Source organism: Chiloscyllium punctatum, chromosome 41 (assembly GCF_047496795.1).
Source record: "Chiloscyllium punctatum isolate Juve2018m chromosome 41, sChiPun1.3, whole genome shotgun sequence".
Lineage (NCBI taxonomy): Eukaryota > Metazoa > Chordata > Chondrichthyes > Orectolobiformes > Hemiscylliidae > Chiloscyllium > Chiloscyllium punctatum.
The window spans coordinates 54,612,907-54,628,638 of record NC_092779.1 but is presented as its reverse complement, the minus strand read 5'-3'; the positions used below and the strand labels follow the sequence as shown (position 1 = coordinate 54,628,638).

General features: G+C 38.0%; 1 protein-coding gene across 4 annotated transcripts in view; it reads right to left on the bottom strand.

Moving 5' to 3' along the window:
• The window catches only part of LOC140465081 (endonuclease/exonuclease/phosphatase family domain-containing protein 1-like), a 155,262-nt gene that overhangs the window by 29,856 nt on the left and 109,674 nt on the right, over positions 1 to 15,732 (bottom strand). For all 4 annotated transcript variants that reach the window (XM_072560933.1, XM_072560937.1, XM_072560935.1 and 1 more), the window contains one exon: positions 6,074 to 6,184. In XM_072560933.1, coding sequence (XP_072417034.1) covers positions 6,074 to 6,184 — 111 coding nt within the window. The remainder of the gene's footprint in view (positions 1 to 6,073; positions 6,185 to 15,732) is intronic.

Genomic DNA, 15,732 nt, shown 5'->3' with positions numbered 1-15,732 from the left:
ACATAGGAAAAAGAGGCATGATCACTTAACAACATAAACTTGTTTACAAAAGATCAGTGACTCAGCAAGAGTCTAAATCACACAGAGGAAGAGGTGGTCAAAAATATAGTGGAAGTCAGGTGGACTGCTGGCAGGAAACATGCAGCAAAAACAATTTCAATGTTGAGCATATTTTCTCTTGGAGAGAGAAAAACAGAAGTCAGTTATTTTGTGGTTTCTTTGCCTGGACTTTACAAAAGTTGTCAATCTATTTAAAAAAAAACAACATTCAGCCTGAACCACTGGTCTCTCTAATTAAAGTTACGATCCACATGAATCTTAACTTAGCCAGGGTTTGACAAAATTTAAAAGAACAATTGTTATACAGACTCTCCGGTCAAGGGCACAGACAGGAGATTCTGCGGCAGTGAGTGTGAATCTATGATACTGTCCAGGTTCATAGAATCCCTACAGTGTGCAAACAGCCCATCTAGTCCACACTGACCTCCCAAAGAGCATCCCACCCAGACGCATCCCTGTATTCCCTGCATTCTCCGCATTTCCCATGGCTAATCCACCCAGCCTGGATATCCCTGGACACTATGGGAAATTTAGCATGGCCAATCCATCGAACCTACACATCTTTAGACTGTGGGAGTAAACTGGAGCACCTGGAGGAAACCCACGCAGACACGAGGGGAATGTGCAAACTCCACACAGACAGTAGAAGATTTAAAAAAAACCTCAAAAGTAATAATTGCAGATTTATTCCCAGTGCCAAGCCAAATAAGGGAAGGAATAAAAGGATAAAGAAGATAATCAATGGCTGAAGAGACAGTGTAATGTCCAGGGATTCAAGCTCTTGGGTAATGGGGATCTCTGTTTCACCTGAACGGGAAAGGGACCAATATCCTTACGGGATAATATGCTAGTTGTATTCCAGGAGTATGTGACAAGAGCAAGTCAGAAAATGAACTAACCCTGAAGAATTAAACTGCATTTATTTCAATGTAAGGGGTCTTACAGATAAGGAAGATGAACTCAGGGTATGCTTGGGAACATGGGATTGGGTGTCATAGTTATTTCAGAAACTTAGCTGAGGGATTGATAGAACTGGCAGCTCAATGTTCTGGGTTTCAGATGCCACAGAAAGGCTAGAAAGGGAGGCAAAACAGGAGGGGGAGTGGTGATTGTGATAAAGGAAAGCATTACTGCTGTAATTATGATTTAGAGATGCCGGTGTTGGACTGGGATGTAAAAAAATTAAAAATCACATAACACCAGGTTATAGTCCAAAAGATTTAATAGGAAGCACTGGCTTTCAGAGCGCTGCTCCTTCATCAGATGGTTGTGGCTTCATCAGGTAAGCGTTCCCAAAAATACCATTCCTTAATTCTTCAGCAATGTAATAGCCAAATCACTCTGCCAGAATGCACGTTATCCCAGAACTATCTATGTAGACAGCTCTCAGATAGATGTAAGAATAATAAGATTGCAATAAGTGGTGATTTTAATTTTCCAAACATTGACTGGATTACCATATGGAGAAAGTGAGGACTGCAGATGCTGGGGATCAGAGTGAGGTGCTGGAAAAGCACAGCAGGTCAGGCAGTATCCGAGAAGCAGGAGAATCTCAGATGCTGCCTCACCGGCTGTGCTTTTCCAGTACCACACTCTGACTCTGGATTACCATAGTGTTAACGGTTTGGATGGCAAAGAATTTGTTAAATGGACTGAAGAAAATTTGCTTTATCAATTATGTAAGTTTCCTACTGGAGAAGGAGCAAAATGTGACCCTCTCTTGGGTAATAGGCAGGGCAAGTGACTGTCTAGCAATCATAATTCAATGTTTAAAATAGTTATGGAAAAGGAGAAGCCTTCCATAAAAAGTTTTTAATTGGAATAAGGCAAACTTTAATGTTGTGAGACCAGAACTTTCAAAAATTAATTGGAGTAGACTGTTTGCAGGTTAAGGGATGTCTGATAAGTATGATAACATGAGTTCAAAGTCATTATGTTCCTGTAAGAGTGAAAAGTAAGGCTACTAGGATTACGGAACAATGGGTGAATAAAGATATTGAGTTTCTAGTCAAGAATAAAAAGGAATCATATTAGTTGTAGACAACTGCGTTCAAATGAATCTCTTGAATAGTATAAAACATGTAGTAGCATACGATACTGGGTCCACTTTGTCATTTATATAAACGATTTAGATAAGAAGTTAGAAGATATACTTAGTAACTTTGCGGATGACACCAAAATTCATCAGGTAGAAGGAGCAGCGTTCTGAAAGTGTGTACTTCCAAATAAACCTGTTGGATGATAAGCTGGTGTTGTGTGATTTTTGAACATTGGCCATCCCAGTCCAATACTGGCACCTCCTCATGACCAAAATTGTTGGGAGACTGGACAGTGAAGAAGGTTAGCTCAGATTACAAACAGATTGTGATCAATTGAGTCAATGGGCTGAGGAGTGGCAGATGGAGGGCTTGAGTTATAAAGAGAGGAGACTTTTTTCTTCACTAGAGCACAGGAGGTTGAGGAGTGACTTTGCAGAAGTTTATAAAATCATGAGACATAGATAAAGTGAATAGCAGGTGTCTTTTCCCTCGAATGGGTGATTTCAAGACTAGGGGACATATTTTTAAGGTGCATGGAGAAAGATTTAAAAATAATATGAGGGTGGTTCATGTGTGGAATGAACTTCCAGACAAAAGGATGGATGCAGGTAGAGTTACAATATTTAAAAGACATTTGGATAAGTACATGAATAAGAACGGTTTGGAGGGACATTGGCCATCCCAGGCAGGTGGGACTAATTGAGTTGGGATTATGGTCAGCATGGTCTGATCAGACCAAAGGGTCTACTTCCATTCTGTCCAACTCCAGAACTCCAAGCCTCTATAACTTTCCTGCAATTGCCCTAAGGCAAGGAAGATGGGGATTAAGTTTCTCAAAAAGTACAAGCAAGCTGCTGGCATTCATTCATCAAAGATAATAAATAAAATACCTGCAATCAATCATGGCATTTCCTGAATACTGCTTGTGTGATTTAGCTGCATAGAAACTGGGTGCTTCATTTCCATTATCAATATACATTGGCCAAACCTCAAAAAAAGTACTTACTTTTCTGTACAGTAAAGTGGCAGATGGAATTCAACACAGAACTGAGAGGTGAATGCACATGGGGGAAGTAAAACAGGGCAAATCAATACATAATTAGTGGGAGAATATTGACATTTGTAGAGGATTTGAGGGACCTTGAGTGTATATCCACAGATCCCTGAAGGTACAGGGCTTGAAGAAAGTGGGTGAAAGCAGACTCCTTATGTTAGCAGACAGGTCCAACAACTGATGGGCAAAATTTAAAATGATTGATGGAAATATAAAAAGGGAGATCAGGAAAAATATGACCCAGAGGATGGTGGAGATATAGTGTATATTGCCTCAAACAATAGTGAGGACAGAAACTCATAATCCAGTTAAAAGATATCTGGATATGCACCTCAAGTGCCGAGCTATGGACTAAAGGGTGAAAGGTGTGATGAGGTTGGTGGCTCATTTTGTTTCAGATGGATCAGATATGTCGTGCCAAATGGCCTTTATCTGCACCATAAACTTTCTAAGATTCTGTTCTATGATGCGTTTTGGAATGCCTAATGATCATGAAGGTGGTCACAGGAGATCAAACAAAGCCATTCATCCTTTGATTACAAATATGACACCATGTATTTCACCAGATTTCACGTGGGCCACTAAGTTGGAATCAAAAGTCACTACTGCACATCTCTAGGTTGAGGAGATTAGAGACTTCACCTGAAGTCAATAGCAGTACGGCATTGATACACCTGCCTGTATTAATCATGTGCTCAAGTCAGAGGTGAGATTGCGATCACTGAATCAAGGTTGACACTATATGCAGATAAAATAATTTATAATGGGAAGAATAAAAGTGACAAAGATTTGGAAGAAAAACTTTAGATATGTTTCTCCACAACTACTGAAGAAGGAGCAGTGCTCCAAAAGCTAGTGCTTCCAAATAAACCTGTTGGACTATAACCTGGTGTTGTGTGATTTTTAACTTTGTCCACCCAAGTCCAACACCAGCATCTCCAAGTCTTAGATATGTTTGACAGAAGTTTAATTAATTTTTATCAAGTTCGATCATTATTAAACATTAAGATTATTTGGTATATAAAATTAATTAGGAAATCTATTCCCTATCCCAGTTAGTACCACCTCTTTCCAGATTAACAACAATAAAATGAGACAATGTGTACGATTCCTTACTTCAGTCATTAATTTGACTTCACCACCTGATGCCTGGCTTGTTGTGTTTTTCCAGCCTCCTGCTAATCTACCTTTAATTAAAATGATACATTCGTCAATTCTGAAGGAGGTCACTGGACCCAAAATGTTAACTCTGCTTTCTCTCCAGAGATGCTGCCAGATCTGTTGAGTTTTTCCTGCAATGTCTGTTTTGGTAGCTTGGAAATAGGTTGAGGCCAGGATCAAGCCTTAGTAGACATTGTAGGTAATGATATGGGAGCAGGAACCATTACAAGTGCTTCTCTCGATGAGGAGAGTTGCACAGGAATGAGAGAAAGCTATGTTCAGGGTTAAGGCAGCAGGAAACTTTGGAGAAAGTTTGTGTGGAATGTATTCATCAATGATTCATATAAGCAATTTTAACTTATGAGAGCAAGTCCCAATCGTTCTTTCCATGGCCTTGGCAAATCTGGCAATGGATGACTAAACCATATCCATGAAGATCTACATTCCTTGGATGGAGTAGAACAGCTGGGTGATAGAGAAGGTATTCGGTCTAGGGCAAAGCTCAAAGTGTTAGTGCAATTAAACAAATCAGAACCTGTGGAAATATTGTGAAAATGGAGGGAAACATTTAGAGAGCTTGGAACTCCAATTTTCAAAGTGTAGTTCTAAGTGAGTTGGGGGTTAGACTTTGCTAGAAGGAATTTTTCTTATTTTGAAGGTTGTGAAATTGCCTCCATTGTCTTCTGAGACAAAGTTATTGAATTTTTTTTAAGATGGATTCTTGTCAGGCAAGGGAATGTAAGGTTATTGGAGGTAGATGGGAATGTGGAATTCAAAATACAATCTGAAAAACTCTGATCTTATTAAATGAAGGAGCATCCTTTTGGGGACAAATGGTCTACTTCTACTTCTATGATGTACATTTGTAGAAAAAGTAGTCTTGGAGAAGTAAAGAAGATAGAAGTAAAATTCAAAAGCAGAAGCGAAAATAGAGAGATAGGCACAGGTATCAAAGATTGGGAGCAAATCACTAACATTTCTCTTACTGCTAAGCACATTTTCTAGTAAATGTGTTTTGGTATCTTATGGGTCAGTCTTGAATAATCTTGAGACCAAATTCCACTGCAAGTCTTGAGCTGCATGACACAAGCTGATGAATCACTGGGGGGTACTGAGGAAGTGCTGTGGTATTGAAGATGCCATCTCGGTACAAGTTCAATATCACAAAGTAATTTATTTGCTATGAAATATTTTAGATATCACAAGGATGTAAATGGTGTTATATAAATACAAGTTCTTTGCATAAAGGACTTTTAGGCTAGAACTGAAATACTAATGAGTATTCCTTTAATAATACTGAACTAATGTTGCTTGAACACAAAATTGGAGATAGTGGAGGAAAAAGAAGAACAGCAGATCGTAATCACCTCTCACCTTGTGCAACACTTATGTACATAAATAAACACATCCTAATGTTTGGCACAAACCTGCATTTCACATTCAGAATGGTACCAGGAGTCAACAAGATGAACATCAATTGGGAGATTTTGGGAGACATTGCCAATCAGAAGTAAATGCTGATGATTCAGGATCAAATTGGCAGTTACTGGCATAAAGAAGCAAGAAACATCCCTTGATTTAGTCAAGACCTGATTCACTGGCATTGCCAAACTTTAGTCAGAAAGCATCGTTATTGTGTCCCACATAAAACTACCTGTTTCTCAATCCATTCAAAACTGCATGTTTTAACAAAATATGAGAAGTTTTGAAGAGTCAATGACTTATGTTTAAACTAAGATTTGCATTGCAGGGAGCATACCTCATGCATCTGTACAGATGGTTTCTCGGATACAGCACATTTCCAACATCCTCTGGGACTTTTCCACTTACGAACATTTGGCAGCATTGGCTGATTCAATTCTGCACAGAACTGCAAAAGAGAAATTTTGATTGGAGACAAAGTCTCTGAGCATGTTTTGCATTTGCATTAAAGCTGCATTTTAGCAGTTTTTAAAAACTCCAAATAGTTGATCTTTTCTGATTTTACACCTAACTCCTCTGAGTGCATACTAAAAATGTAAAAAAAAACAGTTAACACTGCTCCATCTGCATAAATATATGAAAATTGTTGTGGAATGAATTGCACTTGTCCTAGATCCTACAGTCACAATACTATTAGAGAAAGAATAGCTGCTAGCTTTAATTTATCCATAAGCTGTTTGTCAACAAATAATTTAAACAATTTACTGGAGAAACATTTTAATTATTCCAGATAGAACGTAGCTCATAACCTCTTCAGGGCAAATAGGGAGGGACAATAAATACTGGCTTAGCTCGTGATACTCATGAACAAACAATAAAAGATGACATGATTAATTGATGAACCAGTATATTCAATCCAAAACAGGAAAAGACTTCCATTTAGATCATTACATTTACACTTCACAATCTCAAGATGCCCGAAAACATTTTACGGGCAATGCAGAACTTTTGTAAAATGTAGTCACTGTTATCATGTCGAAAATGGGTCGGCTAATATAGTGCACAGCAAATTCCCACAGATGGCAATGAGAAAATTATCAGATATTGCTTTAGTAATGGTGTTGAGGCATAAGACACAAGGGAGAACTCCCTTGTTCTTCCTTAACTGCCTGCATGGGATATTTCACATCCACCTGAGGGAGTTGTCAGAACCTCGGCTTTATCTCTCATCCAAAATAGACCATTTTTTTTTAGACCAAGTACAGCACATTTCTCTCACTGCCACACAGCAGTGTCAGCCTAAACTTTATGTTTACATTTCTGGAGTGGAATTGAACCATTAACCTCCTAACTATGTGACAAGAATGCAACAACTGAGACACAGCCAAATTATTATGATCCACAGGTTTGGATTAGGTTTGCCAACTCAAGTGAAGCTATTCCAAAAGAGTTTGTTGTCTACACATAATTATGTAATCCATTGACCTGTGTACAATAAAGCCATTCATTTTTATTTCTTTGTGGGTGATGTTTTGGTTTGCAACCAACCACCATCAGCTGGCATTGCATTAGAGTGCTGATGCCAATTCCTCTTTTTAAGGGTGAATTCTCCCTCACTATTGCCGTGCTGAAGTGTAAGTTAATGAATATTTTGAGAGACCCATTAGAAAGAGTTATGTCACCAAGGATGTGGTGGCTATTCTGGTGTTTCTGAACATGGGTCATTAAGAGATGTGCAATGTTCCTTGATGTGTAGAAACATAATAGTTTGGCTTGCCAGATGTACCCAGTGTTGAGTTTCCCTAACCTTGTGAGCAAAGTTAGGATGCTCCATCTCAAAGGAGCTTTTACTCGTGTTGTTCAAGTTCTTCATTTTTTGGAATACAATTAAGACCATAATATGCCTTCCTGCTCAAGAAAGAGACTGATTATATGCAATGTCTACTAATATGATATATTTTATATTGCAGTTTTATTTATACTGTATATTTAATGTTAAGAGTTATTCCAGGACCATGTAGCTTCATGTAACTTCTGTTTCTTCAGCTATGGTTTCTGATCTATTTAGACAGTAAAACTAACCTCAATATCAAGCCTAAAATTACTGAGCTATCCATTGACAAAACCTGGCCCTGTGAAACTCAAGTCAGTTGAATTACCAATTACCCCGATGAATGTCTTGCAATGAAATGTTTTCTTGAAGATCCCCAAACCTGTGCTCTGTTTGGCCCATCTATGATATTAAATCTTTGTGGCGGTATTATTTTTCCTACTTTGACTTCTTAATACAATTATTTATTCATCTTCCTTTAAAGAGGTTTTAAATTCTGCAGTATCCAAATGCTGCTGTATTTTGGGCTTTAAAGCTTTTAATCCTGTACTCAGTCAATGTTGGTTTAATCTCTTCCTTTGGAAGACGTCTACTTCTATAAATAGCAACACCACTTTATTTTCATTGTTTTGTGAGCTTTTAAATTGCAATATTGGAATTCTGTAGTTTTTTTAAAGCTTTAATCTTTAAGCTTCAATGCTATATCAATATGACATTGATGTAGCAATGCTGTATCAATTTATCCTACAAAATGTTAAACTTTATTAGAATAACTCTATTGTACTGTTCTATAATTTGTCATATTAATTCATGCTATTAAATAGAGAGTCTGATGGCCTTTTTGCAGTCAAACGATGGTTTCTCACCTTCTGCAGGCAAAATAAACTATTTCTGCTTTCTCATGGGCAAAATGGATACTTTCCCATACTTCACAAACTAAATCATATGAGATGTATGCTTCCTCGATTTTGCATCAAAACTTTAGGACTGCTGATTAATAAATCTTCCCAACAAAGTTGTGGTCTAAATTCTTAATGCCTCATTCTTATCACAATCTTAGAAGTCTTCAATCTTCTTCTGTTAAACTGTTTGTTTTATCTTTTTAATTGTCCATTAATCACATTACATTTGCCCATAATGTTTCTGACATTACTACTTTAATACAAATTAAATTTAGTGTCCTTGACTGCCTTGCTGTAGTTGTGTCTATTTTTATTCATTCATGGGATGAGGGTGTTACTGGCTGGGCCATCATTTATTGCCATCCCTAATGGCCCGTGTTGGGTTTAAGACTCAACCACGTTGCTGAGGGTCTGGTGTCATATGCAGGTCAGACCAGTTGAGGACAGCAATTTTCTTCCATAAAAAGGAGAATAGCGAGCTAGATGAGTTTTTCTGACAATTGATTCATTGTCATCATTAGACTATTAATTCCAAAATTTGATTTAATTCAAATTCCACCATCTGCTGTGGTGGGATTTGAACCCAGGTCCCCAGGACATTACCTCGGTCTCTGGATTAACAGCTTAGCAATAACACCACAAGGCTGTCACTTTGCCTCTCTGGTGTGTGTTGTATGGCAGTAAAACTCACAGTGAAAGGCAAGTATCCTTTACCCAACTTGCATATTTCCCATCCTGGTCCTTTGCACATCAGATTAGATCAATTAAGTTTCAGGTCACATACTACAGCAAGTAGCTGTGTTGTAGCAGCATGGAAAAGCAAATTGGAACTTTGATCAAGTTGGTCTTAAATCAGCAGATGTGCTTGATACAAAAATAAAAGCTCTAAGAGTTATACACAGGTGGCCAATCTTATTTTAATAGGTTAGATCATGATCAAACTAAAGGAAAGTGCTGTAGATGCTGGAGATCTGAATAAGCCCATAGGATGTAGAAGACGACCATTCAGCCCACTCAGTCTGCTGTGCAATTCAATGGGATGACAACTGATCTGATCACCCTCTACAACACTTTCACTCCTTTTCCCCATAATGCTAGATTCCCTTCCTGATTAAAATTTTGTCCATCTCATCCTTAAATATGCTTAATGACTCAGCCTTGACAGCTCTCTATGGTCAAGAATTCTGCAGATTCACTGCACTCTGAAAGAAGAAATTGCTCGTTTTTGTCTTAAATGTGCGATCCTTCAATTTGAGATTCTACACCCTGACCCTAGACTTTCCAGTAAGTACTTAACTGCATATTTCCTGTCAAATCCCCTTAGAATCATGTGTATTTCAATAAAGTCACCACTCTTTCTTCTAAAGACAAATGAATACAGGCCCAAACTACTCAACCTGTCTTCATAAAGCAGTCCCTCTATACTGGAGATCAATATAATGAACTTTCTCCAATGCCAATATATCTTTCCGTATTTAAGGGGGCTAAAACTATTCAAAGTATTCCAGGTGGGGTCTGACCACTGTCTTGTATAGTTTTAGCAAGACCTCTTTATTTTCATGCTTCACTCCCTTTGAAATAAAGGCCTACATTCCATTTGCCTTTCCAATTACCTGCTGAACTTGGAAGATAACTTTTGAGATTTATGCACAAGGTCCCAAAATCTCCTTTTTTTTTGTAGCTTTCTGCTGTCTTTCTCCATCTAAATAACATTCAGCTCCTCTTCTTCCTGCCAAAGTGTATAACCTCACATTTCCCATGTTTCCCAACATTTCTTGTCTATTTTGAGTTATTTTAACCACTTGCCTTCCCACTTATTTTTGCACCATCCTCCAACTTCACTTTCCTCATATGTCATTAATATACACTGTAAATAACTGTGGCCCTAACATTGATCCCTGTAGTATTCCAGTTACAGGTTGCCTTCTTGAAAATGCTCTTTATTTAAAAAAAAGGATTAGCTAATTAATTGATTATGACCTATTTCAGCACTTTCCAATATTGCAGATATCACTGTCATGGCATGAATTTAGAATTTAATTCTAAAGAATGAATGAAAAATTTAGAGCTCTTGCAATTGGGTTTGAATGGTGCAATAGATAATTTCTGGCAAACCCTCTAGTGCTAAAATAAAACTGAAATGTAAGATGTCATTCCCTCAAAAGAAAATTAATATTGCAGATTATTTTGAAGTTAGAGACTCTGTGCTATTTGCTTTGCTCAGAGACAACAAATCTTCCTGTATGACATATCATGCTGGATCAGATATCTGATAATTAGAAATTTTCATTGTCAATCCTCTCAGAACTATTTGTTTGGTGAATAGTAAAAGCTACTCTTACTCCATTTGCACCAAATCTTGTTATTTAACATTTCTATGGAGATTTTGACCTCTGCAGTTTTATATTTGTAACCTGCGCTGTCTTCTCATTTGAACACGTGGCTTCAGAATCAGTGTCAGGCAGATTTCTTGACAAATAAAAACCATATAAACCTTCTGCAGCAGGAGCAGAATACAATACGCCAACTCTGAATATCTGCAACCAGTCAGTGCATATCTCCACAAGAAAACCCTTCACAGGTGATAACATGCACTTCAGCTCAGCAGCAATATTCAGTATTGTGTAAGTGAACCAAAATAACAGGGAATGACCCAGTGTTGGGATTGTGTAAGTGAGCCTTAATTGAGCCCAAGGGCATCAACTTCAGTACATATTCTTCCAAATTAAAGTCAGTTGAGCCTAACAACAGTTACTGTCCTACACATGGCATTTCACATTTAACCACAAGCATACTGCCAAGACTGTACTGTAAATTCAAATTGAGATTTTCAGCAAACTGAATATTAACTGATCTAGACCGTCGCTAACTGAGTACGAACTCAAGTAACACCTGTTCCAAATGTATCCAAAATCTTTGTATAAATGTTGACTCCAAAAAAGCAGCCCATGGACAACTAGACACCAATGCTTCTTGTCAAGATTAAATGAAACTCAGTGTTGGATTACAGGATCTGATATTAATACATACTGAATATTTGTCAAATCATACCAACTTGAGGTGTGGTCTTTCTGCTAGCAAGATATTTTATGTAATGTGGCAATGCTGATGTTATCCCTCATTACATAAGAAACCAGGTATGGATATCATGGTATTGAAAAATTCGACACAGGTCTCTGCAGCTCATTAATATATAGATATCCTATTCACATTACATCTGAGCTCACATTAAGCTATTTGGTTACAAAAGACATCAACTTTCAATAGTATGTTGTGCTGCAGGTTATCCCAAATAAAATGGCATGAGATCTTTCCAGTTTCAGGTCACATGCTAATATATCACATGATATATCAAAAGCATATATCTTAAATATATTGATACACTGACTGTGAATCATAACACAGCTATTGGGCAGGGTTTATGTGAATCTTCAGTGAATGCAGCAAACTATAAGAGAAAGTGCATTTAACCTCAACACATGGACTTTTGCAGAAAATGCAGAATTTTCCAAAATCCTTCCACTTGCTGGTCGGTGTGGGTTGCTAATCTACAGCTGCCAATCAGTATCATATTGAAATGGCCGATCTCAGCATAGAAACCTTGACTGAAATCTATTGGGGGATCTCTGGAATTCACACAGCTTACGAGCTCACACAGTGAACAATAATGTGATTGATTCCTTCAAGAAAGAGCTGGTAGTGTTTCCAACTGGGAGTGATCATCTCATACAAACCGTTCTTACAGTAAAACGTGAAGCAGGACTGGAGTGGTCTCCTAGGCTAATTTTGATCACTTAAGGGATTAGAGAAAAATTTTCTAGATCTTATCCCACTTCTAACTGCAACTGGTCTAGGTCTCTGATATTGTATGACTTTGTGAGGGCTGGAAAGTGCAAATATTATAATGTGAAACCCTCGATAATTGTGTGGATCAGATTTGATGACCAGAGCATCTTTTCCTATCCATTTTTATTCAAATATGGAAGGTATTACAACTAACCTTGAACTTGCTCTTAACCGATACAACAATTTATAGTGTTACAGAATTATATAGCTTATAGATACTAAACAACAATTTATAATGAAAGCTCATTTTTACTTATTTAACTTCAGAATCTATAGAAAGGATTGCATAGAGTATTTTACTTCTAAACATATAACTTCGCTCTACCTGAGAAGAGAACAACTTCACATTAAAGGAAGAATCTTATAGGGCTCTCAGGGATATGAGCTATGGTGAGATTTGTGGTGGAATCAGACAAGAAGCCAGAGTGAGGCCCATCTCTAACTCAGTCATTTCTCATTCCATCTTGTAAGCTTTTCAAGGTGATGAGGCAAAATTCTCATTAGACAGAGGTGAGTTGCCAATTGAGAGTGATTAAAATAGTTTAAACAACTTGCCTCATCAATATTCAGCATTCTATCTTACTAAATACATTAAGCAAGCTAGACATTGAGAAAATTTCATACAGATGATCCCTGGAATGGTAGGTCTAACATACAAGGAATGGCTGAGGATCCTGGGATTGTACTCATTGGAGTTTAGAAGATTAAGGGGAGATCAAATAGAAACTTACAAGATAATACATGGCTTGGAAAGGGTGGGACGCTAGGAAATTGTTTCCGTTAGGCGAGGAGACTAGGACCCGTGGACACAGCCTTAGAATTAGAGGGGGTAAATTCAGAACAGAAATGCAGAGACATTTCTTCAGCCAGAGATTGGTGGGCCTGTGGAATTCATTGCCGCGGAGTGCAGTGGAGGCCAGGATGCTAAATGTCTTCAAGGCAGAGATTGATAAATTCTTGATGTCACAAGGATTTAAGGGCTACGGGGAGAATGCGGGTAAGTGGAGTTGAAATGCCCAGCCATGATTGATTGGTGGAGTGGACTCGGTGGGCCGAATGGCCTTACTTCCACATCTATGTCTTATAGTCTTATGGTCTAAAATTGGATAAGGAAACCAGAACAGGCACCTGGCGAATTCAGCTTGCTGCAATACTCCAAAGGACCTCTATGTTGGACATGGATACCAACATCCCAAGGCACCGCCCATGGGCTAACATGCTACATGCAACCCACATCCATGAATAAAAAAAATCACAAAACACCAGGTTATAGTCCAACAGCTTCCAATTAAACCTGTTGGACTATAACCTGGTGTTGTGTGATTTTTAACTTTGTACACCCCAGTCCAACACCGGCATCTCCAAATCACATCCATGGACATCAACATTCTCATCTGACATGTGCCTTTCTCTAACAGCCCTCATCTCTGATCCACTTACAGGATTATTTTGCACTTCAATGCTGCACGTCAAGGTATAGAGTCACAATGGACTGAACAATCTCCCTGTCTGCCATTTCCAGGGCAAATATCAGAAACCATTCACGGTATCTCCAGGCTGACCATGCTTCGCTGGGTTCACAATGGGCTTGTAAGATGGGTGGGTACAAGGTGAATTCTGGGATTTCTTCTGAGTAGTGAGTTGTTCTGGGAACGGTGCGTGGTAAAACAGGGCAGGAATCAGATGTGAAGCACACCAGAGGAGAAGAGTAGGTTGTTAATGATGCAGGTTTGGTAAAATATGGTGCTAAAACTTGCAAGGCCTTGCCAGTGGTTATCCATCCACAAAACTCAACATAATTCAGATTCAGCCAAGAAACCATAAATTCAGTCCTGAGATTCTAATTCAAATCCTCTCTTTACTGAAATCCTTTTATCAGCCACGGTTCATGGGACTCACTCATTCGAGGACTTGAATACTAAAACTGGTGCACTACTGGGGAACTGCAGCATTGTCAGAAGTGGCATTTTTCAGACGAAATATTAAATCAAAACCCTGGCTGCACACTTTGGCGGATGTAAAAGATCCCAAAGAAAAGCCACAAAGTTATCCCTATCAAGCAGATATTTATTCTTCAATCCACATGTAATAATTAACTTTTTTTGTGTGATAAGTTTTCAAAGGACCATTAGTTGCTGCATTTCATAAGTTCCTACAGTGATTACACTTCAAAAGTAGGCCATTTTTCTGTAAAGCATTTGGAGATACTCTGGCATAAGAAAAGTGCAGTATATATACATAAGTCCTTCATTTCTTTTCAAACTGCTATGGCAGAAATATGTGCCAATTTATTAAAAAGTCCAATGTTTTATCAATTTGTAACTTGACTTAAATTGCCATTGTCATTCACATTTGCATAGCATCTTTCATGAAAATTGGATGTTGAGGAGTGCTTCACAACTAATGAAATCCTTAAGTAAAGACAATGTTGTGTTATTGGAAAGTAGCAACTAATTTGTCCAAAGCAAGGTTTCACAGATGGCAGTAATATAAATGACCAGGTCATTTGCTTTTAGTTGGGTGATGAATAAATGATAGCTAGTTTACTGGGAAGAACTCCCTTATTTTCCTTTGATCAATGCCATGGAATTATTTATTATGACCTGAGATCACAGCACTCCCTGCGTACTGCAGTAAAGTCAGTCTTGATTTCACATTCAGGTTTACTGGTCTGAAGTAAATGCACAAATTCTGACTTAGAGACCAAAGTATCACTGATTCAAGACTGACACAGGTTGGACTTGAGGAATCTGTAGGAAATTTGCTCTTTTGCAATCAAGCAATGAGGAAAGTCCAACTCGGAGGAGAAAAATATTAATCAATAAAAATGCTTTTTTAAACAAAGCAGAACAGATATAAAGATACAAGAATCTTCTAATGGGCTCACTCTCGCAAAATTTAAAAACATTTAGCAATTAGATCATAGAATTTGGGATTCTTGGAAGCATCCCATAAAAAAAACATCAGTCTCACTTTAGCAAATTTTCTAGAGCAATGGCCTTGAAGAAAATAAGTTAAACAATGAAGTTGTAACTGCAAATAAAGCCACAACAAATAATAAATTACGGCCCCGAAGGGGAAGAATCTTTATGAAGCTTTGAATGCTAAAGATGCTGCAACATTTGTAATTCCTCAATAGATACCACAAATCCAATTCACTTCATCCTTTAACAGCCTTCTAATTATGGCTATAAACCTCAGCGCAAATCAAACTTATATTACATCAATAGGATAGCTGTGTAATCCGAACAATTAAGAGAACCGTCGGATACTCAGAGACGTGATTTTTGCAGTGTTCTACACTAAGTAGTTGATAATGGTACTGAGCATAATTGAATAGGTCTCCTTCAAATATCCTTGAACAAGAATGCAAAAATGAGCTGGCAACTTGTTGCAGCTCACAATTTATCTGACATC